General features: G+C 36.8%; 1 protein-coding gene across 1 annotated transcript; it reads right to left on the reverse strand.

Moving 5' to 3' along the window:
- Positions 1-908: 908 nt before the first annotated feature.
- On the reverse strand, positions 909-26,503 carry LOC143850902 (P-loop containing nucleoside triphosphate hydrolases superfamily protein). The gene is made up of 28 exons (XM_077360187.1): positions 26,352-26,503; positions 25,395-25,630; positions 24,843-24,989; positions 24,580-24,732; positions 23,950-24,203; positions 21,415-21,596; positions 21,208-21,332; positions 18,586-18,622; positions 18,356-18,447; positions 18,163-18,276; positions 17,912-18,025; positions 17,562-17,648; positions 17,275-17,461; positions 16,687-16,787; positions 16,020-16,118; positions 15,817-15,930; positions 15,630-15,746; positions 15,461-15,541; positions 8,639-8,710; positions 8,463-8,556; positions 8,344-8,375; positions 8,128-8,213; positions 7,257-7,328; positions 6,903-7,130; positions 6,252-6,384; positions 3,810-3,920; positions 3,048-3,641; positions 909-1,580 (listed from the first exon to the last, which is right to left on the reverse strand). Exons 2-28 carry the CDS (start codon positions 25,551-25,553, stop codon positions 1,251-1,253), a joined length of 3,915 nt encoding a protein of 1,304 aa, XP_077216302.1. The 5' UTR covers positions 25,554-25,630; positions 26,352-26,503; the 3' UTR covers positions 909-1,250.
- Positions 26,504-27,123: the final 620 nt, after the last annotated feature.

The raw sequence follows: 27,123 nt of genomic DNA on the forward strand, positions 1-27,123 counted from the left end.
GATAATCCTAATCTTCCAATCCGTAGAGGTTTTTTAAGGTGTCATCAGTCTACAAATCTGAGGGTTAGGATCATCCTACTAAGTTGATTTTCTGGGAGTATTTACAATGGGGTCAAACAAATGAACAGTTTGGATCATTCCAACCCCATGTAAACACAGGTAAATAAGTGCCTGTATGTGGTTTTTCACCAAGTTAAATAAATCACATTATTAGAGGTTAAGATTGCATGATTTTTCGGCCGTAGGATCCAAAGCAAGGCTTACCAATTGGGACGGTTCAGATCATTTGAGGATCAACCAAATGTGGGACCCACATTGTATTAAAATGGGCACTCTACTCAATCAATCCCCATAAACAGTGCTTTTTGGATGTTAATTAGGTTTTAACTTCTGCATCACCTACCATGTTAAAACTTAAAATGTATTTTCGACTTGCATTTCACCCTCCAACACTCTTCAAGCCACAGTTTATAAACTTCTAGATTCAATCATTAACTCCCTCAACATGAGCTGCCCGACCTATTCATTTTGTATTCAAAACTCAGTTCCAATTTCCAAATACAAGTACAAAATTTGAGGTATTTAAACGGGCCCTTATGAAATTCAAGGCTTTACCCTGGCCTAGTTTAAAGTCCCAGGTTTTTAGATGGTGGTTCAAACAAATCATTGAGGTTATCTAAGCTCTATTAAATGCTTTAATATTGACCTTTCACTTTACCTGATGAGATGAGATAGAAAAAATAGAGCAACATTGGGTGTTTCTTTTGACGTAAAACGGACATTTAACAAATTTAATCCCCATTTTTTCACTCAACAACTGGCTTAAAATTTGTTTTATGCAAGAAACAGAGCTGAGAGAAAATATAGGTAGAAAACCTATTGCAAAGATGAACTTGCAAGTCATGATATGAATGCACAATTCTGGGCAAGAATAAGGAATTTCAAACTTCAGTACAAACAAAAGATGCCAAGGATTAGAACAAAGCTAGGCACTTCCATACTCAGCTTACAATCAAATACATTAAGGATCTAATGGTTCTCTTCACATATGAGATAATCCAACTTAAAGAGATTTCAACTCGTTTACCTGATCGATCCTCGCACATTCTAGCTTACATTTTTCAGAACCCATTTTTCTAGCAATCCATCACCTCGAAAAGAAAAGGGGAAAGAAATAACAGTGCTGTTAGTTGATATGGTTCAGAAGCCGTGAACAATGCCACTAATCAGGAAAGAAGATTAACAGTTAATCAGATGTTATTGCTCTCTTTCTCATCTGAGTCTCTCGCCCACCGAACAGGGCTCTTTGGAGGAGGAACATTGCTGACCTCTTTGTCACATTTGGATTCACCTTCTGGTTTGGAATTCCTCTCTCTCAAGGGGTTAATATTTTGGGCGGCGACCATCATCGCACGTGGTAATTCTAAAGGAATATTAGGTTCGGCCACGTCATTTGTTGGCCTCAGGGCTTTGTTGTTTTCCGGATTAGGAGCAGGTGGTTCTGTGGGAATAAGCTGAATTTGCACAGATTTTCGCCATTTTTTCCTTGGATTCTGCTGCTTTGGCATGTTTGAGTTGATCTGCATGGTTGGCAATGTTTTAAGACAGAAGCAGAAGAAAATGCCAAGTAAAATGATATCAGAAAAAATGACAGGATGAATGTAATAAAACATATATCATATAGGCTCATGCCCCTGAGTGGATCCAGAAGGGACATAGGGTTGATTAATGTAGTGATAATGCTCAGTTGCCTCATGATCAGATGGGAAAATATCAGGCTATGGAGGTACGCAAGTAGTGTTATAACAAACTGTATTCGTTTCTCAATCCTTCTAAACTTTGTCAAAATTGTTGATGATTGAATTCGAAGAGGAACACAGAATTCTCTTGGTATGAACACACACACACACACACACACACACACACACATATATATATATATATATATATATATATATATATATTAGGGCGTGGTTCGTGAGCTTGAGCTCAATGTGAGCTAGAGTTCACAAACCACTTCTCCCATAGTTGTTTGACTCATCCAACCCATTAATTTTATAGGGCCTCACATAGATAGGATGTTCCTAAAAAACCATCTCCATACAATAACCCTAACCATTGGATCTATAGAAGCCCATTTTCTAACCATCCATTTAAACCTCCACTTTTGGAGGGGTTAGGATGATCCAATGGACCTGATTTTTGGTACACACCCTATCTATGATGGGGCCTTACAAATGAATGGTTCGGATCACCACAAAAATGTGGGACCCATGTGTTTGTGGCACTCTAGCTCATATAAGCTTATATGAGCTCTAGCTCACGAACCGTTTTCCCTATATATATATATATATATATATATATATATATATAGAGAGAGAGAGAGAGAGAGGAAAGTGAAGCTACACCGCCGGTGTAGCTAACTTAGCTACACCGCCGGCTTAAAATACAATGGGCCCACATTGTTTTGGTGATCCAAACTATTCATTTGATTGGCCCTCACATAGATAGAGTGTCCACCAAATATCAGCCCCATAGGATCATCCCAACCCTTCAAACTATGGAGGCAAAAATGGACAAATTTGTGAAGGTTTTTACACGTTAATTTTTGCCTCCACAAATCGTAGGGTTGGGATGATCCTTTGGAGCTGATTTTTGGTGGACACCCTATCTATGTGAGGGCCAATCAAATGAATGATTTGGATCACCAAAACAATGTGGGCCCATTGTATTTTAAGCCGGCGGTGTAGCTAAGTTAGCTACACCGGCGGTGTAGCTTCACTTTCCTCATATATATATGTGTGTGTGTGTTTCTTTGCGTGCATGTTTTTGTCTATGCTGGGTACAAGCATTTCCTTCCCAAATATAATTAGTAGCTAGTGGACAATTTATTCACAGAAAACAGTAATTTCTTACGTAAATGTCACAAAATATCACACGAGATGATATTAGAGGAAAGAATGAGGAAAGATTTTTTGCTCATCAGAGAAAAGAAATCTAAAAAAACCTCTAATGATTTTACATGCAAGGTCTTAAAAATGACATACCGTATTTCCGATATTTGTTAGGGGTATTCTCTTTGGCACATCGCCTTCATTCACCTCACTAAGCTTCTCAGACAGTGCACTCTGAAGCAGCATAGCACCATGAGAAGCAAGTAGCCTACTCTTCTGAGTGTTGTCAGGGCCCGCAGCATCAAGCAAAGTACAGCTCCCACCATCATCAGTAATCAACGGCTGGGATGAATCAACTGGTTCCTTCATGACTATACCATTTTCTCTATTTACACACTTAGACGGTGCGCAACGACAAGATGGCCCACATTGGGCCCCAGTAGCACGACACTCACATTGATTAGTTTTGCATGTGGACCTCTTAGAACAAGAACAGCATAATACCTCGGCTGAGATCTCAGAATTGTAACTTTCAGTATTCCCAGTTTCTTCTGGTGTGGATGATGTTGCCATTTTGCGAGCTCCAGTTTTAGACACCCTCTTCTTTGTCTGTTGTTTTATGGATTCTACCCACTCAACATCAGAATCGTCCCCTTTCTCAGATTGATCAGAATCTGATGTGTCCATGTCTTCCAACAAGTCCATGTTGAGTCCACCACAGCTGAAGATCTGAGAACCTCGTGGTCCCTAATGCCAAGGCACATATCAACCAATTAAATTCAAAGATTTATAAACCAAGATTGCAATAAAAAATCTCAACCATGAGTGATACAAAAGAAAGAAAACTGCATTTTGTTTCGGAGGCACAAGGACATCCTCGAGATACTCTTTGGAGAGAGAGAGAGAGAGAGAGACCTTGCGCAGATCATAAGCACGGCTGTCATCCCCAATGCTTGATATTTGGCCCCCAGGAATTTCATCATTTTCCGGTACAGAATTCTTAGCAGTTAATCTTTGTTCCACATTCTGCTTAAAAAAAGAATGAATGAAATAGTTACTATAGCATAGATAAAAAAGAGCGATGAAAGTAATGATGAAACTCTAACCATTCCTTAGAATGACCACTAACATTTAATTAATATATTGAAAAAACGAAGAAATAAAAGTGTGATACAGAACTCCAAGTTAACATCTAATAATCTAAAGACTCCCGCAAAACCATCTGAAGCCCGACTTCTAATACTTTAAATACCCACCTAAAACGACACGAACAACCGAAGGGGACGCTTGGATACGTGGATTTTTAGAATCTAGGATTTCTTCAAAATTGTAGATGAGAGACAAGAGAAGAAGCAGACCAGCCGTCGTTTTCTGATTTCTCGCCCTTCTTTCCGCCAGCAAGAACATAGCAGATCATCCCATGTTTCCAGGTTATAGAAATCTTAGGATGCGGGAGAGATTTCTTAAACCGGGATTTCTTACTTAAAATCCAAGAAACGCTGTCAGGACAGCATACAGCAGCCTGATCATGAACCCTCTTTTACATTGTTTTCAAACTAAAACCTAGATTCTAAAATCCGAGTATCCAAACGGCCCTGAAATGTTTTCAACTTTTCATTTCCATCCCCACCAAAACGATATCAAAACCAAAATACATACCGAAAACAAAATCATAAGTACATTAATGGTATACTATATGTATTTGAGTTTATTTTAGAATTTCCCAAAGTTTCACCAGAAAATCCTGTCATTGCATATGATTCCATATATTTTCATGATTTCACAGGATTTCCACCGAAATTTCCAACCGAAACCAAAAGCATTTCTGTTTCTGTGGTGACCTACATCGAAACAAAATCAAAACTTTTACCTTGATTTCTGCATGGCACAATGTACTATATGTTAACTCATGCCGAACAAACAAGCAAATAAACTACATACATTTTGCATAACCACATATATGTTCCTTATTAAATTAGGACAAATTCTAGCAGAGAGGGAAGCATATGCTGTATTTATTTCTTGTGAACGATATATTGCATATTATACACAATGATATTCAGTCAACATTATGTAAGGAAATAACTCAACGCAACTAAGCCTTTGACCCAGAACTAGTTGGGGTCGGCTTATGTAAGGAAATGACTACAATGTATTATTTTACTTGGTTAAATATTTTAAATGCAATGAACTAGTATGTCGAGACAAGCAAGATAAAGATTGCATAAATCAGGTGGGAAACGTGTTTACCAGAGTCAACAACAAACAGAATGAAGCAAGCAAGACTTTGGGTGTGGAAGAAACATGCATTTTATCAGTTACTGTTACAGCTTTTTTTTATAATTAATGTACTTGACTGGAAAACTGTGAGCGACCAACATTTATAGCATTTCATGCAAGAATAATGTGTGTGTATTAAATGGAAGTGTATAAGGATGGAAAAAGACACTTTATCGAGAAATAATATACACACACATACATGCATACACACATATCTATAAATAGGGATTTATACATATATTTTCTTGTTAAAAAACAACATATCTATAAATAAGGATTTATTAGGGATTATCGCACAAGGCGTTTCGCGGAACGTCTGTTGCATGAGAGAGAAGCCACATGGGCTCACTTTTCAACAGATTTTGTCAGTATTCATGAGGTGGATGCTTTCTCATGCAACAGACGTTCTGCGAAATGCCTTTTTGATGGACCCTAGCAAATCCTTTATAAATATACACACGTACATATCTAGAAATACAAAGTAAACATATCTAAAAAAAAATTTGGATAGCTTTTTCCATGGAAAATTTTTACTGAAATAGTGAATTTTTCTACATCTCGTGCATAGCATGGGCTGGGCCATCATTTTACGACACACGTTTTGATAAAGTGAGGCCCTTCCATGTACACTGGTAGGGCCCATCATTTTACACCAATGAGGGGGCAACCATCTTTAGCGAAATCGATACATAGGACCGGCCAAGTTCTGGAAAGGTGGGCCCACCAACTCCACCCAAACCTATGCACCAGGTAGAGCCCACCATTTTAACTCATGTCTTGATGGGGTGGGTCCCACGATCTCCATCCAAGCCCATCCATAGGGTGGGACCCACTATTTTACACCTCGTCATCTTTTTTTTTGGTAGGTAAGCTGGGATTGAACCCCTGACCTCAAGGTCAGAGAACAAATCCTTGACCAATAAGCTAGAGGCTCAATCCCTTACACCCATACAGAAAGCATGGGAAAAATGCTAGTATTTATAGTATTTTCAGAGAAGAACAAGTTGAAACTTATGAGTAACATTAGTCAGAAAAGAAACATAAATAATCTAAAGAATGCGATCAAATTGAACTAACCAGCAACATTTCCCGTTGATGCCTTTCTGCCTTCTGTCTAACCAAAGTACTGAGTCTGACTACCTTATCCTTCAGTTCCTTTATGACTGAATCCTTCTCTCTGCAGCCTAGTTCATTATCCCGCAACTGGCACCTGAAAAAGTCAGCGAGAGGAAAAAGGTCATTGGAGGATATGGGATGGTGTCCAAGTTTGATTTCAAACCCATAGTTATTTGATAATGTTCTAAAGCAAACATAATGCATCACGCACACAACCAGGAAAAAATGGAATATTCAAAGAAAAATGTGCAAAAATAAATACACAAAGGCATGTTCATAACAACATCCATATCTGGGAGTCATAAGTGTAGTCTGTGTAGACACATCGTTACTGATCAAAAGAATAGATATACACCCTATGTTAATAAAACTAGCAACTAAAAAGTCTAATAAAATTAGAAAACTCAAATTTTAAGTCAAAATAAACGATAAATCTTACTTGCAGGTATTTAACAATAAATTTTACGTGCAGTTATTTATTCAAATTTCCAGAGTCAGGAAACTTAACTGTTTGGATTGTAAGTCCACAGTAATATGATAGCAAACCAGGTAAACAGAAAACAAAGGCTAAATCTATTATTTAGAGAAGATTGTGTTTAAGAATGCTAGTACCTTGATGAGGAAGCTAAGTTGAACAAATGATTCATAAGGTTTTTTGCTTCCGCAAGTGTTCGAACTTGATTCCAACGGCCCCTGCCACTAAAAATGCGTTCACGCTCCTCTGCCTCTGACAATTGTGATGCCATGGATACAAGAGTGCTAGATGAAGTAGCCAGCATATTTTCAAGCGCAAAAATCCTCGAATTCCTTGCACCGGGAGACATTGTCTGAGGGCAATCACTGCAGGTACACAATTGTTTAAACTTTAAACCAAGATTGCTAAGCATCCAAAAATACAATATAATATAGAAACCAACGACATGGGTATAAGCATGAGTGAAAGCAAACAACCATAAAACATCTCACCTCATGCTTTTCTGCTTAAGCTTTTCAGATTCTTCCTTTAGCTTTGCAACCTCCGTAGCCATGGCAAACCTCCTGGTAACAGGATAGAAAACAGTTGGTTTGTATTCAAGGTTTCATATCAATTATCACAGTAAAGTGGCTTGTGTAAAAGGAAATCCATGAAATCAAACAAAGGCAACCACAAGATTTTTGGGTAAAAGGAAATCCATAAAGCATAAAGTACATAAAAAATGAATTAAGGAAATACACAATTAAAGGTTACTCGCTAACGAGTGCGTTGATACATTCCTAGTGGAGATGGAAACAGCTGATTGACACAAAAAACTGGAAGGCTCACAAAAGGTCTGATGCACTGATTTAACATTCAAATTGAACAAGTACCCCAATCCTTAATTTCAAATGACATTCTTACGCACGAAATTTTACCAAGTGTTTAGTAACTCAGGAACATCTTTGACTTCACATATTTCCAATCTCAAGGGATTCTTTTTCTCTTCCCTTTTTTCTGAGAGTAAAAACCTATTCGTCTAACAATCCAACATGATCTCTCACAAATCCACGAAGAGACAACACAGGCAAATTACAAGCCCAGTCTTATAGGACTCTTCTGCTTATAGTGTGCAGAGTGGACCTGTGGACATATTCTTAGGTTGAAATGCAAGAGATTTACTTCATTAGGGACATTATGGAATCCCATACATTTTATGTTATTGATGTCAAGCTTCCGCCTTACCTTAATATATGAAAATTGTTCCCCAAAAAAAATTCTTGAACTTACACCAAATTGAACAATTGATTGACAGGAATATGGCAATCATTAAGAAATGATAAAGAGTACTATAAACAAATTCCTAGCTTAGCAAGGCCTTACGCTTCCTTTTGCCGTTCATATTCGGAGCGTACTTCATGCACCCGAACCATTACTTCAAGCTCATGTTCGATTGCTTGCATTAACACCTTTTCATTGGAAAACAAAGCATATCAATAAGAAGGTACACATTAATTATTAACAGAACACCAAACCACTATTATGTAAAAATAATATACAATATATAATGAAATTATCCTCTCGCTCAGTGTGGATTACCTGAATGCCTGGACCCTTTCCATTTCCAATCCCTACCGACAAGAAATAGTTTTAAATACTGTAAATATGGCACAGGAAAATGAACTGAACCAAATGATGTTTGATTTGGTCCAACATACCAGATGTCTCACGAGATGAGGCCTTCCTTGCTTCTAATAGCTCCTTCAGCCTTTTGGTAGCCATAGAAGCCTCTTCAGTCTTCCGTTGCAAAACCTTAAATGAAGAAACAAAAGGTTTAAATCCAAATCAAGTGATAATAGCAACACCATAACTTAGAAGAATAACAGGGACCAACCATTTTTTGCCTCTGATTCAAAGCCAGTAGTTTATGCATCTCATACTCATTCCTCCGGCCCTCCTTCTTGAGCTATGAAAAGGGAAAACCAAACTCCCAAAAACTTAAACACAGAGAAAATTTAAGAACAAATTATAATGCATGATTCATTATGCCCATATTTGGACTACAGTTTAATATATTAAAAAGTTTTAGGCAATGGGTTTTTACTAAAATTTACCTGAAATAATACAAATACATAATTGTTCGAGCATAACTCATCCATGGTAGTAACATAGAATAATCAAATGTTAACCATATTAATTACATACAACTTTTGAAAGCTTCGAAATTTAAATAAATGTTTGTATCAGATGTTTTTACTCTGAAATTAACAAGTGGTTCCCTTCTCTTTATCACATTTGGGGATCGAAGTGGGCATATTACTTAATAAATCATGTGTCATTATTTCATACAACCAATCAACAACTTCAAAAGGAGATCAGGACCACTATACGTTGCATGGACATTTTTGCTTAATCATGCTTCCACAAAATTTCAATGCCACTACCAAACAACACCTCCCTCTACCCCACATTGCCCCTGGCTCTCCTCTCTGCCTAAAAATAAATCACATACTCATAGCCCAACTAGAGAAGTTACAGCAAGATGTTACCGGTCATTTTCAAGAGTTTGTTTAAGGTATGCATTGATGAAAGGTCATTACATAACATACCATAACAATGTGAGATAAGAAGTGCAAGATGTACCATATTCATACATATAAATATATATGTATATATAGATTAAGTTATATATTGTTTCTCACTTGTGGCACAAATAGGGAAGAGGTGGAAATAACTGCAACTTGCAGTCACGGTAATCACACATTTCCTGTCAAAAAGAAAAATATCAATTCAACTTGTCTAGTCAATTATCCAGCCCAGTCTCGGACAAGGTTTAAAATTTTGATTTCGGTACCGGTTTCGGACTTCCGAAAATCCGAAATTTCGGCCAAAATTTTGTAACCCTTTTTTTTTGTAAATAAAAAAGGCATTTTCTTGAAATTACCGAAATTTCGGCTGAAATTTGGTAAATGGCAAAATTTCTAATTTCGCCAAATACCGGTTTCAGTCCCCACCGAAATCGAAATTTGATAAATGGCAAAATTTCTAATTTCGCCAAATACCGGTTTCGGTCCCCACCGAAATCCGAAATTTAAAACCATGGGATTGTGGTTCAATGTTCGAAAAATAAATAAATAAATAAAAGCTTGAGAGAACCAAAGAAAAATAAAAAGAAAGAGTCCATGACACTGTTCTCCTCATATTTATAGCACCTCAATCAATGTATAATTGATTCTAGTTTAAGGGATAGAACTTAATACAAAGAAGTGGGTGTAGCAACATAATCTTAGAAGTAATCACAAAATACAAAGAAAATTCTGGTTTCTATTTAGATAAATGAACCCGAGAATTTTTTTTTCTTCTTTTTTTTAAAATATGTTGGAGCAAGCAGTTGAAAACAATAGATCTAACTAGAAAAATAATGCAAAAATATTAAAAAAAAATTACTGACTTGAATAGAGGATGACAAACAATGTGGATTGCGATACTGTCGTACGTCCTCGAACGCCCAGCTTAAAGTGTTATTCGGCCCAATTCTGGTGCAAAGATCAGATGACCGAATCACCTCTGGGAACAACAAGAGAACAGATTGTTGTAATGCACTGCCCAACAATCTGATCAGGCAAGCTCTCTATGGAATCAAACACGCCCCGTGTCCCCACTATGTAAATATTGTCCGGTGTTGGGTTTTCCCACGCTCCCTGGTTTTGTTTTCCAACAGCACTACCAATTCTCTGGCAAATACTGCCCTTTTTATCATTTCTCTGCATGTACCTGCAGTAACATTCAAGTAATGTCCTTTGATTTCACCTGTTTCTGCCTGTGCGTGCCTGACCCACTCCTCAAAGCCCGCCCCTTGGAGATGCTGAAAACGCGTCTACACAGGGGGAGGGAGTCCACACATATATAGCCTAGAATTTTTCGCTCCTCTTGCAATGTGGTATCTCACAATCCACCCCCCTTGGGGCCAACGTCCTTGCTGGCACATAGTAATAGGGGAGGTCCGCTCTGACACCATTTGTCACGCCCCGTCCTTGCCCCCCCCCCCCAGAGATGATTAAAACACGCTTACACAGGGAGAGGGAGTCCACACACATACATACATACATACATATAGCCCAGAATCTTTCCCTCCTCTTCCGATGTGGGATCTCACACTTTCTATTAATTTTTGAGGCTCTAGAGGAGTCTCTTTTTCGTTTCCTGGGATGCTAGAATGAAGGATCTATTTATACAGTTCAAATAACAACACAGAGGTCTCATTGGAGAATCCAAAGGACTCCTGGAAAAGACACACCCATTCAAAGTGACTATTCATGGATTCATAAAATTCTAGGCGACTCTTATAGGGTCAAAGTCTTCCAAGAGTCATGCATGAATCCTTAATCCTAAGAGTCATGCATGAATCTCCACATACATTGAAACTTCTAAAATTTATTGTTCAATGAATAGAATATTCATCATCATTAGAGCCCTGTAAATTAGAAGTTCAAGGTTTGAAACTCGCAAAGAGTTCTAGCCTAAAAGCAACAAAATATAACATTGAAAGCAGCATGAATGCATATCTTTTTTCTTCTTCATTCATCTAAAATGTGAGTGCATTTTTCTATATACACGAATACACAAAAGACAAAAGACATAAGAGAGCATATGGATACAACATTTTTTTTCTTCCGCCGATAGAGTATTCCGTGGAATTGGCGAGGCTATAAGTAAATTTGAAATATCCAAAGGATCCCTAAAAGTCTTTAGTTAAGGCTATACACCATTTCTAACACTAACATTCCCCCTCCCCAATATGCTCCTTGGAACTTTTTAAGCTTGTCAATTAAACTTGACTAACAGTTTGTAGTGATTCCCTCTGCAAACACACCATCAACTTGATCATGACAGAGCATATGAACAGGTCATGCCTCACCGCTCCACTTCTTTTCAAAGAAAGTGGTAATCAATAGCACTAGCAAGAAACTTGTGTGATGGTCTCTAATCATCCCTTTGAAAACACAAACTAGCAATACCTCATCACTCCACTTTTTGTTGAATATAGTGGCAATCAATCTCAATATAGTTCTTACATGAAATGCCAGACTATTCGGCATTTTAATAGCTCCCTAAAATATAATATGAGTATTGGATTTGTGGCAGAGATCTTGTAGTAGAGGTCTAATCCAAACAAGGTTTGTTGTGGTTGACGCCATAGTTTTATACACTTATTCAGCCTCCATGCTAGATCTAACCACTATTCGTTGTTTTTTTCTACTTCATGACACTAAGCCATCATTTACCAAAACATAAAACTTTGTGACTGATCTCTTAGCATTAGGATAAACCCGAAAAATCTGTATTAAATGTACGCATAAGCCTTAATGTTCCTCCCCAGGTTTATCTCGTGAAATAGACTTTGGCAATGGTGGCCCATATGCATCTCATTACTCTCTTTGATGCCTGCAAGTATTCCTCTCAATGCCCATGGAGATGATGGCAAGCCAGGTTTACTTAATAAGTAATATCAGACCTGGTAATTTTGAGGTATCATAGTGTTGAACTCGGAATTTTACAAAAAAGAAATAAAGGTAAAATCCCTTAAGAAAAGAAGAGAGAGAAAAAAGGTGGTTTACACGTCATGTTATTCAAAAAAATAAAAAAGGATAAATATGAAGTTAATGTATTTTAATGAAAAAGAGAGAAAAAAAAAAGAGCACACGACTAAGGGAAAAGAAATCCCTAAATTTAAAGGAACAAATTAATTCTCGCAAAAGAGGAAACAAGTCACCCGCATTTCAAAAGGGGAAGTGAAGTAACTCCCCTTAAAAGGGAAAGTTGTGATCGTGGGATCCTAGATAAGGGATGAGGTGGCACCCACAACGGCTCCAAGGAGGGAAACTTGAGATCGAGAAGTAAAAGTAAGGGATGAGGTGGCACTTGCCAACTATTTCAAAAGACCTCTATAAATAGAGGAAAGATTAATTGGAAATAGATCGGATCTTCTGGGGAGAAAAAGCTACGCGCAAGGAGAAAAAGAAGAAAGAGAAGGAGAAAGGTGATAAAAGATTTGGCTAACAATTTTTATTTTTTTTCTTCTTTCTTTCTTTTGCAGATTTTTTTCAAGGAAGGAGTCATTTCTCTTTCATGAGAATGATAAAGAAAATCCCTTTAGAGTCTCTTTGAGGGACTTTCTAAAGGTCCCTTTAGGATCTCTTCCCAGAGACTCCCTAAAGGGTGAAGACATTTCTCTTCCAAGAGAAAGGTATAAAGATGGTGGTTTCCTCCCAAAAGATAAAGAAGGCGGTTTTCCCAAAAGAAAGAAGACATTTTTCTTTCATGAGAAGGATGAAGAAAATCCCTTTAGAGTCTTTTTTTAGAAAATCCCTTTAGAGTTTCTTCCAGGGACTTTCTAAAGGTCTCTTTAGGATCTCTTCCTAGAGACTCCCTAAAGGGAGAAGGCCTTTCTCTTCTGGGAGAAAGATGATAAAGACGGCGGTTTCCCCCCAAAAGATAAAGACAGCGGTCTTCCAAAAAGAAAGAAAACCACCTTTCTCCTTTGGGAGAAGTAAGAAAATCCTTTTAGAATCTCTTTCCAGAGACTCTTTAAACGTCCCTTTAGGATCTCTCCTCAGAGACTCCTTAAAGGGAGAAGACATTTCTCTTGGAGGAGAAAGACGATAAAGATGACACCTCCCCCAAAGGAAAATGAAGAAGGTTTGAGAAGATGAAGAAAGTTTTCAAGAGAAAGAAATTTCATCCGAAAAGATCTGTTCATAAAAATCAAATCTTTCTAGAGGATAATTAATTAAAAATTGTATTTAGATAGGGAACCTCTTGATGGATAATCAGAGGTATTTTCTTTCTTCAAGAAATGTAATTTACAGCTAATAAAGCCGGATGTGTACGACCAATACCAAAATTAATAAAACCTCTTCTCGCAAGAGAGAAATTTGATCCCAATACGTTTTATGTGTGTGATTTCCCTTTTCATGCATGTGAAATTTGTTGCGAACACATAGAGCTCTTACCATGTTGGTATAGGCTAAGGGATTCATAACTCTCGCTCTTACCATGTTGGTATAGGCTAAGGGATTCATAACTCTCTCTCTCTCTCTCTCCTTCATTACCACTCATCTTTAATTAAAAATTGAAGTAGTACTAACCACTTAAAATACCTCATTTTGGACTAATTCAGAAGAACTATAGTTATACTATCATATGAATTGGAGTGATCGTTCCTTGGTTCTTTGAACGCCAAGGAAGTAATGCAATTCCCTCAGTCCTAACAAAAATCTTTCCTTATCACTGCTATCACTCCAAAATATTACGAAGTCATCAATACAGACTTATAGACCAAAATAAGTATCATATACAAGTTCAAGTCAAAAGAAGTCTAAAATAGGCAAAGCCGGAAAAAAAACTTAATTTAGAATTTCAGAAAATTTCAAACACACACACACACACACACACACAAAATTTCGGATAAAACAGGGTATTTTGTTTTGCCCCATTTCGTCCTCTTCCCTCCAAAATGGATGAAACTGATCGAAATGGACAGGTACATAACAAATCTCTGCCCGAACATTGTGCACATCCCTAACAGGTCTAAGGTAAACTGACTGATTCCTAGTTTTGCTTGGGCTTTCATTGAGGCGTGGTATGCTTCTTTCCTCCCATTGGGAAGAAAAAAAATTTGGCACCTCTGCCTTTTAGCCACATGGTGGGCAATTGGAAAGAGCATAACAATAGGATGTTCCATGGTAGAATATGTCATGTGGGGGTTGTTATAGAGAAGATCATCAGCTTCATTATCTCTTGGACTAAAGGGAAGGAGGAGTTCAGAGATTTCTCGGGTGACATAAAAAGGTGTTGTGAAGAGATCAAAAGGGAGCACCAATGTCCAAGAGATCTGCTTCTTGTCAGCACCTCCTGCCAATCATCTTAAGCTTCGTTTCACAAGCTCATCATTTGGTAACCCGGGTCCATAACAGTTGCGTAGTTAAAGATCATGTGGGTATTATTAGATATGCTTTCTTTAGGCCATTTGGGGTCAAGGATTCCACTAAAGCAAAGGTTCTCACCTTTCTTCGAGGTTTGAAGGTAGTAGCTTCTTTGTGTAGTGTGTGTGACTGGTGGCAGTGATGCTAGGAACATTAATAGTTAGCTATCTCAAGCTAGAAAATTTCCTTGGAGATTGGATAACTTAATGGATGAGACATTAGCTATTTGTGATCCTTTGGACGTTTACTTCTAGCATATCGTGGCAGAAACTTAGAGGGAGGAGCTCATGGTCACACAGCATTTACCACTTCAGTGCGTTTGTTTAGTTTTTGTATTCACTTTCTTCTTAGTAAATCTTTAGTTATAATTTGAAAAAGAAACAATAGGCCATGGCATTCTCAAATAGGGATTCTTATTAGAGACCTCAAAAATTTACACATCACAGTTTGTATTGGAGATTTTTTCAACAAAATAGTATTAGATTAGAAACCCCACCATTATGCTAAAACCCAACCATCATTATTCATATATTTTTTCATCATGTACCAGTCAAAATAAAAAGAGAAATCACAAAAGGATCCAGATACTTCAAACTAACAGTTGGAAAGCAGACTGCTCATGGAACACAGAAAAGAAAGTCCACCCCTCAATCAAACCAATCATCAATCAATGCTCTTTAGAATCCATATACAAGAAGAACCATAAAACACACACAAATGTGTATATATACCTGAAGAACTTCCTTCTCCCTCGAAGCCTTCCATAACCTAAATTGTTCAGACTCTTTCTTGATACTATGTTGCAATTGGACCTACATAGTGTATGACATTGACAAAGAGAATGAGAATCTAAATAATAGTTCACTCACAAGTAGAGATTTCATCGGCATAGAGACGCACCTTTTGTGTCTTTATTCTTTGAATTTCATCCTGTAGCCTTCTTGCCGCTTCTTCACTTTTATGTTTTTGTCTGAGGAGTTGAGATTGCTCTTGTTGCTTTCTCTTTAACTCAGAAACCTGCAAAGACAAGAAATGGTTCAAGGATCTCTAGGGGAAGTTATCAAAATAAAGACAATGGTTGATTTACCTGAGCTTCAAGAGCATTCAATTTTTGAAGATAATCATCCTTCAACTTCTGAGCACCATCATCGGAGGCGGACGAAATATTGGAGAGATTAGATTGCAGAAGCTCAATCTCTTTCTGCAAAACACAAGATAGATGAGAAAACATGCACAGTCGAAAGTTTGAAACATGACAAATGTCTAAGCAAATATTGACAATAAAGTTACCTGCAAAGCTTTCTTTTCTTGCTCCAAGTCCAATAATTTCTTCTCATAATGTTGCTTGAGCACTGATGTATCAACGCTTGAAAACCTTTTCATTTCCGCCTTTACAGAAAAAGAGCAAACATGAAAAGGTAGGCTACAACAATTATTTGGATTAAAAAACATGGAAACCGGTAGATGAGAAGGAAAAAATAAAAAGAATAGGTGACATAAAAAAATTCCCAACAATCAAAATAAATGCATGTACTCCTGTAAAGCTTTGCCAAATCATGTTCTTGTAACAAGGTCACAACACATTTAACATGAATTTCAGCATCACTTGCATACTGTGATCTATTCGACCATTAAGTAGAATAAAGCAAGAACAAAATAATATCAGTCAATTGTGAAAAGAAGCAAATAAATCAAGACATTGGTCCAGAACTGTGCCGCAATATGTACAACATTTTGAAAATTTAGTAAGACAACAACTTGATAAAGCCAAGTAATCACAAAACATATTGGATAGAAAAAAGTGCATTTCGCTTCAATATAAACCCACGTAAATGACTAATATCATTGACAATCTAGCAATTTAACTAGTAAGTTGAGACCATCTTTCAACATATATGTGACAATATGGTTTTTGAGTTAATGGATTGCAAAATATCAGAAAAGAATGATAATGTACCTCCTTTTGCTCAAGTCGTTTGTCCAATTCCTGGAGCTCTCTGTCCAATTTATCTTGCAGAGAAGAATGTTCCAGTTCCTTTTCAACATCTTCAACCTCAACTGCACATAAAATTCAAGCAAAATAATGACACTTCCTTCAAAACTTCAAATATGGAAAAGTTATCCAGTAAGTAGATTGCACACAAACAGATAAGTTTAGTACATCAAGATCATTATACATCACAATGAGAGCATCGAGAGGAGGTAGTGTGGATTTTTAGTCAATCAGAAAATGAATCATGACTATAAAAGATCAATAGAGAATATAAGGGGGCAGCTGGGATCACTTAATTTCTGGGTGGGTAGGTCGAATGATGAGGCAGGAGAGGTAACCATACATTCTGGTGATGCTCAAAATACTCATTATACATACATAGCAAAATTATATTGAAGAGGGCGAAAAAATGCCTCCAAACATGAGAGGATATAGGATTTCTAAAAAAAATTAATACTCTCAAAGAGATGAAGCAAAAGAATAGCATCAGTAGCGAAGTGATGTAGATATAAGAAGTCTTCGTCAACTCATCGGAAATCTCAATGGCTTTACCATCACAAACAGATGGGAAATCATGGAGAGTTGGCATGTATGCAGCTTTGGATTGGACCCCATCATCCTCTATATCAAGGGAATCACTCAAACCATTATGACGAGAAACACTCAAGTTTTTCATCCGTTGTAACTCTCCTTCTAGCTCTTGAATCTTCAACATGTAATTCTTTACTAAATCAAAATCCTGTAAAAGAATGCATGAAAACACAGGATGGTAAAATTATTACCAATGGAAGCTTCAAGATGCTGAAATAGATACTAATAAAGAACCAGTTCTAGCAAACCTGATTTCCTTCAGAATTGTCAATCTCATCCCAAGACTTTCCATTCCGATTTGACTCAATTTTCATAAGAAGCTTATCTTTTTCAACCTGATACATTTAGTTCAAATATCAGTAAGGTCAAAAGTGTGTTTGAGTATGTCAAGAAAAATGATGAAACAACCTACCCTAACTTGCATCAACTTAATTGGAAAAAAATTGTCATACGAGAAAAATGTGTACATTTTGTAAATAAATGCATAATTTTGTAACTGACATATTAAAAACAGCTATATAAGTAAACCTTTGCTTTTGTCCAGAAAAATAAACACGATGAAACAAGTTAGTTGACCCTTTGAGCCAAATGAATAGACCTGAGCATCTACAGCATGTTGTGCTAAACGTTCACAAGTGTTTTGGCACTCGTGAAGCTCCTGCCGTAATTCTGCATTGCTTGCTTCAAGAACTGAGATTTTGTGCCTGAGAAGCTGGAAATCCCATGTATGTATTACATAAGTTAAATTCCCATAAAAACAAACAGTCGGACTTGTGTTTAAATTCCCATAAAATCCCATGCATGTATTCCATATGTATGTATTACATAAGTTAAATTCCAATTCGGCACCTGGAGTTCCTCAAAAGGAGCACCTTCACCACGAACATAGAGGAGCTCAGCCTGCAATTGCTCAATTTGGCTTCGCATTCTTTGCATCTGGGCCGGCATTGGATCACGATTTATCTACAGATACAAGAGAGCAATTAAGAAATTCTTGTTGAAATAAAAAGAAAAAAAGCAATTAATTCCCAATTCAACTTACAATTGCCTTGTTCTGGATGTTGCGAGCACGATTGGCATACTTGAGAGTATTGAGTGTTTCCTCTGCATTAGTGTCAGCAGGGCTAACACAAGCTACAAAAAAATGTACAATTTTATCAAAACAAACAAAAATTTATGTGACAGATTCCTAACAATAAAAGAAATGTCAATAAAGCATCAACATATGTAGTGATTTAGTCTAAAAAGTAGAATATCGCAAAAGCATTTTACCAATCATCACAGTTTTGCTATTTCCGCCAAGAGAATCCTGCAAAGAAAAAAAAACAAGAAGACTTCAAGTGGGACCCGATATTAACTACTGAACACAAGATGATATGATGATAAGTACATTCCCTAATTTCTATACCTAGCAAGACAACTTATCAAGACCGTTGACACCCTAACATCCATGACATGATTCTCAGTAATGGGAAGTGGAAACATTCAGCTTCTGGTAAGTGAAAAACACTTCTATATAATATGTCAAACGCAAAAGCAAATGAAAAGAAAGCATTTTCAGACTGAAAAGAAGTAACCTACAAGAAGCAATTGATTGTGAATACAGAAACATCAAAAAATAACACAGTTGGTTTCCTAAGAACATGCGGAAAATTAAGAGAAAAGTGCAGTGCATTTCTTTGTAATTATTAGCAACTAAAAAAGCAGTATGTGGTCAACTATGGTGGCTCTGGAATTGGCAACAACATTATTCATAGAGTGGTTGAGGTTCCTTCAGTCAAGAAAAGCAACCCTTTGGACAAATACGACACATTTAGATTTGTAAAACAACCAGTTACTCCAAAAGCTTAAGCTGATGAAGATGGCGTTTTTTAATCTTTTATACTTAACACTCCCCCTCACATGTGGACCCTCTTTCTAGGGTTCGCCTACACCTGGCACATGTGGCCCCTCTTTTGGATTTGGCCACTCCATGTGGATTTTGGCTCAAGAAGGTTTAACTCGGGACCTTTGGCTCTGATACCACTCCAAAAGCTTAAGCTGATGGAGATGGCATTTTTTAATCTTTTATACTTTAACAAGATTAATTTGTTTTAACGTATTGTAATTGATGGAACACATTTTTATTATTGGCAGAAATTATTTTCTTACACAACATGGAGGTGGGCAACACTCAAAAGGGTAGCATCATTGGGTTCTTTAGAGAGCCTTTTTTTTAAAATGGTATCTTTAGAGAGGTTAAGTGAGAGGTTTTGATGATGAAAATATTCAACAAATGTTGAAAAAGTGAAAGTGCAAGCACTTGGAAGGTGTGGAAAGAGGAAGGTCAAGTGATAGCTGCACTTACTTGAACAACAAAGGAAATTAAAGAGAGGAAGCTCTCTTTATGTTGTTTCAAAGTGCCCTAAGATCCTTAAACTAGGCCTTATTAATTACGACACAAAGTGGGTTTCTAATTCCTTAGGGTTTTTTCTTGCCAATAAGCTTATAGACCCGGAAAAGTTGATTTACAAATACAATTGCAATTGAAGAAATAGGCATGTTAGCATACTCATGGTATAATTGATTTTCTTCTATGATTTGAAGATCCTTAAATTAGGCTCGAATGAGAAGCTTATGCCCATGGTTCAATACCTTCTAACCATAGCAACAAAACCAGGTGAAGTGACTTTGACCATAACTGAATTTCCCCACAAGCTCTCCCACGACATAGAAGACAAACTCTACCTACTGCTAGCATGGAAGAGAAATTTGTTCATACTGAGTCCTGAAACAATTTATTGAAGGGGCTACTGAATCTATTCTTTCACATGTCTAGCTCTTTAGTTGTTTACTAATCTTCCAACTTGCCTATGTGGGTTTGGGTTTTTTTAGACTCGGTGTTGTGGCGGAGATGCTTATGCTTAGATGGATGTGCGGCCACACAAGGTTAGATAGAATTAAAAGTGAAGACATACGTAAAGAGGTGGGGGTGGCACCAATTGAGGAGAAAATGAGAGAGCACCGCTTTAGATGGTTTGGACATATCCAACGTAGACCTTTGGATTCTCCGGTGAGAAGAGGCAACTCGTGCCAAATTGATGGAGTAAAAAGAGGCAGGGGCAGACCGAAAACAACTTGGGTAGAAACAGTGAGGAAAGACTTGATAGCTAGGAACAAAACAAAGAACATGACCTTGGATAGGATAGAATGGAAGAAAATGATCCACGTAAAAGAACCCAACTAGAGCCAGGATTAGAGCCGGGTAGATTCCTTCTTCATGAAATTTTTCTAAAGGATTCATTTAGCCGACCCCAACTAGTTTGGGACAAAGGCTTTGTTGAGTTGAGTTGAGGTGTTGTGAGGAGTTTGATGGTGCCGTGAGAAGTTGTGAGAAGTTGATTTAATTTTTGGTTTTGCCTCTGAAATTACAGAATTCTTGTAAGCACGTTTGTGGGGACTGTGATGGCCTTTGGAAGTTTCTCAGAAGCAGCTATTGTGGCAAAGCACCGAGAGTATATATATTCCTCTTTGATTTGAACTTGGACTTGGATTTTTGTTCATTGATAATGGCCTCAAAGATTTGCTTCCAGTACCTGTATAAATATTGTCTGATAGTATAAATATTGTAATATTGCAATTTTTAGCTTTGTTCTTAAGCACACAGTTCTAAAGAGGTTTTATCTTATTACACGTATTCATTTAAATGTTAATAAGAAATCTCAAATCTCCTTTGTGGAGATGAAAATGCGATTCTTTTTCTCATGTAAATGGACTGCAAGTGCATTGCACATGCATTTTTTACTGGTATTGTTTCAAGACCCATAGCAAGCAACACCATAATTAAGACAAGATGAAACAATTAATGTAGTTTTAATTGAGAGGCAAAACAAAGCAAAAAACAAAATTACTTGCCTGTAGTAAGCGAGTTAACTTGCTATCACGATACGGAACATGCCCTCCTTCCTTCCGCTTTTTCTCATCACCCAAGGCACTTATCACATTGCCAAGAGCAAGCAATCCTCTATTAATATGAATGCCTATATAGGAAAATGTTAACACTTTATTATCAGAAATTAAAATGTGACAATTATGTTTGCTAAGATGGTCACACAGTATCACCTTCTTTCAGCCGCAGCCCATCTGCTCCTGTCCGTTTTGCACGTTCAGAACCTGCAAGGTCTACTAAATGAAGCTTCGCACATAAAATATCATCACCAAGTTCATCCATGACCACTGCAACACCGTTGCAACTAGTATTTTTCTTTTGTTCCATTGATATTGTAAAGATAGCATGTGAGCGGCTGCAAATACAAATTCGATAATCGATAAATGAGTACAAGTATATAAGAATATAATACAACAACCAAATCTACACACATAATCAAAACAAAGAAAGAATAACAGTAATAATATAGAAAACATCTAAGAACGTCTGACTACCTGGCGAACAACAACCAAACATTAGCAACCATGTAGGCTGAGTGAAGAAGTGTATTATATTGTTAACAACTAAATTAGATAGGTAACAGTAAAAATATGTTTATCCTTGAAAGTAAATAACTAGCACCAAAAAATCATTGTTTGAATTGAAAATAACTTCCACGGTAATAGTATAACTATCTTATTTCACAAGCTAAAAAGTATATTCAAACACGAACATGCATGTTAGAACTTCATTAAATGAATGCCCTTGTTTCTTCACCTAATACACAACTAAATCTAAATTTTCCAGGATTATTGAGCTTCTTTTACAAATTTACAGTTATTGATTTATGTGTATCGCTAAAACGAATTTTGCAAGTCACTGGAATGTTAAAGGAGTCACACTTCAATAGTGACGCAGAACTGCTAGACTTTGAGCTCAGTGTCAAGTTGCTCGGCGAGCTAAGGTATGGCTATTTTTACCATTTTGATTAGAAGATGGTTTCTATCATTTAATAAGAGGGGATGTTGGACATTTTTGCCCTAAAATCCTTGCTTTTCAGCAACAGGTGAAGGGCAATTCAATCATTTCAGCTGCCTTTAGGTTAGTATAAATATCAATAAGAAATGGTATTTTAGGGAACTTTCACAATGAATGGGTAAATTGGGAGTTGGTCCTCAGTTTGGAGAACTCCACTATAGAGTTGTCTTCTTTCATGGATATCTTAAGATCAGACCTTCAAGGTGAGTTTCCACATCTGAGATATCCTTCTACATTTTTCCCTTGCTGCGTGCAAGGTTGTAATTGGAAAATTTAGAGGACTTTCCAATCGCCCCTTGATTGGAAGGAGTTCTGGAAATTCAGATACAAATGCCCTCAAGTTGTTATCAATGGAAGTTCTTACTACATTCATTCATCTCTTGTTATGTTGATCTTGTTATTTTAATTCTAATCTGTTCCTTCCCCCTCTGAGATTTAAAATTTCAACCCAAAGTAGTTGAGATGAGGCATGAATCAACTCAGAGCTGAGCTCGTATATCTGGACAAACCTACAAATTGTTCTTAGGAAATAGATTGTACAAATGAGCAGGAAACACAAGGACTCTCGATTTGGTGATGTATGGGAATCGTGATGATGAAGTCCTTGAATCTGTTGCAAGGAATTCAATACATTTACTGATGATTGGGTGTTTTCCTACACTAGCATCTCTTGCTTCCATTTATTAGTGATCGATGAAATAGTGAAATCCTTTTATATCTCTGTTGTAATATTCAAGGACCAGCTATTATACATGAATTGAGATTTGACGTAATACCCAAAAGTCCTAAATAATAACTTTTACTGTTTTATTAGAAGAATTGATTGGAGCTTGGAATGCAAATTTTGCATTAGGGTTGTTGATCATTGATGCCCAATAGATGCTCAATCCAATGCTAATGAACATCCTACATTGGAAATAAACTCCATAGAAGCAGATCTGAAGGATATTTCTGTTGACTTTGGGGCTTAGGTGGAGTAGTAAGATACAGAAGTCATATGTTAATGATTATCCAATCATTTTGGCAAAGAGACTGATAGCTTCCTTTTCAAGCATTTCAGAATTCCACCACGCAGTGACAGTAATTACAACTTTGATTAAAAAATCTCATATAGCAAATGAGATTGAATCCCTTCATTATATATGCTATACCAGATGTTTTCCTATGGCATCCAGAGTTCCAAATTTACTTGGAGATGAGGTTGTTCAACGGTTTTATTCCCTATTGGATTGAGAGAAATTTTGCCTTCTTTTGTTTACTAAGGACAAGAGTTTTACTAGACCCAGGCTCCTGTTTAAAGTCGTGGATGTGGAGAATCCAAGCTAGCTGACACTAATCTGAATACCTTTTACATCCCTACTTGCCTCCATTGGTCAATTGCTAGCCCTTCCGAGACCCGAACCCTACACAATCCCCAAAGCATTCCAAATTAATGACCCGAACATTCTCTTCAAAGCTTGTTTCCGCTGAGCTAGCCTACATAAAATAGTCATTGAAACCTGGGAAAGATTGCCTAATGTGCTAAGACATTTTACAAAAAATGGGTATGAAAACTGTAAATTGAGGTCATCGGTCATTCTATTATGAATCAACGCAAACTATTTCCAACCTCAAAAAAGAAATTGCAAAAGGAACATAGAGGCAGATGACATTACCACAAAAAAATATTAGTGTTCAAAAAATATACCAACCTTGACTGACTATTCATATTTGTACTTCCCGTAGCACGTGATAGAGATCCTCGAGCCAAAAACGATGCCATCTCTTCTTTTGACCTAACCTCTGCTTCGGTAACACCGGCAAGGGTAATCCCCCCATTCACTGTCTCTCTAATTTGAATAGGAACTTTAGAAGGCATAGATGGCTTGGAAAGAAAACCTCCTTCACTTCTCAAAGAAGTTGATTGATTTGAGTCAAGCAAATCAAACACTTCTTCCTTGAAAATCTGTTAACCAAAAAGCGTTGTGAAAAACACCCTTGCGAAAATAAATGGTGACTTGAGCAAATAAAGCCAACTAAAAACTGACTTACAGGAGTAAAAGAATGCCAAAATAAAAAACAAATATGCATGAAAGAACTCAAATGTCATTGACCATGGACATATAAATATTAAGTGATGACTGGAAAGGTGGCGATGCCACAATTCACACAGCAAATAACAAACATAAGAAGGCAAAAAGAAAGAAAGAAAGAATCACAGTCATACAATTAAGCGTGACAAAGTGGTTTATTTTGCATGTCAACCAAATAATTAGGACAATATGTGGAAACAGGAACTAGAACATACTCCAACCTAAATAAGAAAGTGAAGAGCAGCTAACCTCAATGAATGACACTCTGATTAGGAACTCGGTGTCATCTTTCATTGCCTCTACTTTTGTAAATATTTTTTCCATCACTTTTGGGATAATCCCACTATTATTTGATTCTCCTCCATAATTTGTCCCCATTGTATATGTCTTTCCTGAGCCAGTCTGCACCAAGAAGAATTAAATTAAGGTCATAAATGAAGAAAAAAAATTCGTGTTTAAATGAAGGAGCTCTTTAGAGCTAAATAAATGGAATCAAATTAGAGAAATGGTACCTGGCCATAAGCTAGCACAGTAGCATTATATCCATGGAATAATGCATCGACCAATGGGGCCACACAATCATCAAATATTGATGATGAAGGTGAGCCGGTAATACCAAAAACATGGTCAAAAGTGAACATATGACTTCCAATTTGCACCTGTGTAAGTATCAACAACCCAAGAAACAATTAGGTGTGCAAGAAAAATGCTTGACATACTGATTAGAACCTACTGTCAGACACAAACTTACAGGTTAGTTAAAAGAATTCCAATTCAACCCCATATTTCCTTATACAGTAGCCCTCTAATAAACAATATTTGTGGGGGAAAGAGATTGCATAAACTATAAGAAAGTATTAGTTATTACTTTTCTATAATATCAGTTATGAGAAAAACTTCTAAAAGAAATTGTTTAGTATAATCGATTGTGCAAAAAGTTCATAGTTCTTGAACAATTATTGAAGGAAAAGATATCATTTTCCAAAAATAATATAAGAATTTATCAAAAGATTACAGAAAATAAGTTGAAGGAAAGCTAAGCATAAATAAATTAAGCAATATACCTGAGGCTCTCCAGGTGTAACAGTGATACAATCAGTACATCCTATGAGGAGTTCTGTGGTAATCAAGGGCCTCACATTGACGGCCACCCTGACGCATTGCGTCAAATCTTTCTCTTGTTGAACTCCCCCTGATCCCGTCTTTGCCTCCGAAATCTCCATTGCTTGTTTATAAACTCAATCGAATAGATCGAAAAAAAAAAAAAAAAGGTCCCAAAACCCTAGAGAGATTTGGGAGACTGAATCACAGATGACAACATTATCAGATTACAAAAAAAAAGAAAGAAAAGTAAATGCAGCTAGCAGATTAATATAAACTGATAAAAAGAGAAGATTAACAAAAAAATAAGAAGAAGAAAAAGGTCCCAAAACCCTAGAGAGATTTGGGAGACTGAATCACAGATGAAAACATTATCAGATTACGAAAAAAGAAATAAAAACAAATGTAGCTAGAAGATTCATATAGACTGATAAAAAAGAGAAAATTAACAAAAATAAGAAACAAAAAGGTCCCAAAACCCTAGAGAAATTTGTGAGACTGAATAACAGATGACAACATCAACAGATTACGAAAAAAGAAAGAAAATAAAATGCAGCTAACAGATTAATATAAATTGCTAAAAAAATGAAAATTAACAAAAATAAAATCTTAAATGAATGAAATGGAGAAAAATAGATGGCGAGAACTAGGAAATAATCAGAAAAAAAAAAAAGGCATTTTTTCAAATCCGAAGCTCAAGCAGTAATCGAGTCAAACAAAACATCAGAAAAAAAAAATATACAAAAAATCTAAGAACAGGAAAAAGAGAAAATAACTGTTAGATATAGGAAGAAAGATGAAGATCAAATCAAAGGGCAGAAAAAGGGTAAAAAAACGTTGGATCTAGAAAAGAAGACAGAGATGAGATCTTGATTTAGAAAAGCAAAGAAAATAGGAAAATGGCATTAGGGTTTTTTTACCTTCAGAGATGAGGGAGAAAGGGAATGGGAATGTGATTTGGAGATCTAGGGTTTGAGGAAATGTTAAAAATGGGGCTGAAAATTGGAAACTGAGGGGTGTTGTTTTTGCTTTGAATTGAGAAGATGAGAGACACAGGTTATGAAGACAGAGGTAACGAAAGCGTTATAATGGGAATTTAATTAGATTGAAATAAAGAGCCCGCGTCCGAATTCAAAAACGAAGGGGTCACGTGTTAAGATAGTGAGTCAGAAACATTAACACGTGCGATGATATAAGATCGTAACTTGAGATTTTACACCCGGTAGGCCGGTAAGCCCTTGTAGTCCCTCATTTTTTCAAAAAGCTATAGGATGATCCAAACCGTCCATATGATGGGCCACAACGAAAATAGGTTGTGCCCGAAAAGTCAAGTCAATTGGATGATCCCTACGCTCCGATCTATAAATGAACTGCATATTATGGAAAGCTCTATAGATCGAAAGGCTAGGATCATCCTATGGAAATTGATCCATTAAATATCATTGGGAGGAACTTCAATCTTTGGTTTTAGAGTTGAGGCTAAAAGTATCTCATCAATATAGAGAAGCTAACCAGAGAAGCTAACCAGGTTGCTGACTATTTAGCTAATTTTGCCTTCCAAACAAAAGAGGAATCACATAGAGGGAAAGACCTTCCTAGAAGGGCAAGGGGCACTCCTGGTTTTTGTTGGGCATTCCTGGTATTTGTTGTAAGTAATTTCCCACTTTTACTTTTGGGATGATTACATTCACA

Source organism: Tasmannia lanceolata, unplaced genomic scaffold (assembly GCF_043159265.1).
Source record: "Tasmannia lanceolata isolate RefF3 unplaced genomic scaffold, GAP_Taslan_0.1 ptg000018l, whole genome shotgun sequence".
Classification (NCBI taxonomy): Eukaryota; Viridiplantae; Streptophyta; class Magnoliopsida; order Canellales; family Winteraceae; genus Tasmannia; species Tasmannia lanceolata.

What these genes read in the sequence shown, in the direction of transcription:
- LOC143850902 (XM_077360187.1), bottom strand. Translation starts at nt 25,553, where the DNA reads ATGGAGATTTCGGAGGCAAAGACGGGATCAGGGGGAGTTCAACAAGAG. An exon ending in AATATGAATAGTCAGTCAAG is followed by an intron (nt 21,597 to 23,949) that starts GTTGGTATATTT and finishes TTGTATTTGCAG; the next exon opens with CCGCTCACATGCTATCTTTA. An exon ending in TAGCAAAACTGTGATGATTG is followed by an intron (nt 18,448 to 18,585) that starts GTAAAATGCTTT and finishes ATTTTTTTGTAG; the next exon opens with CTTGTGTTAGCCCTGCTGAC.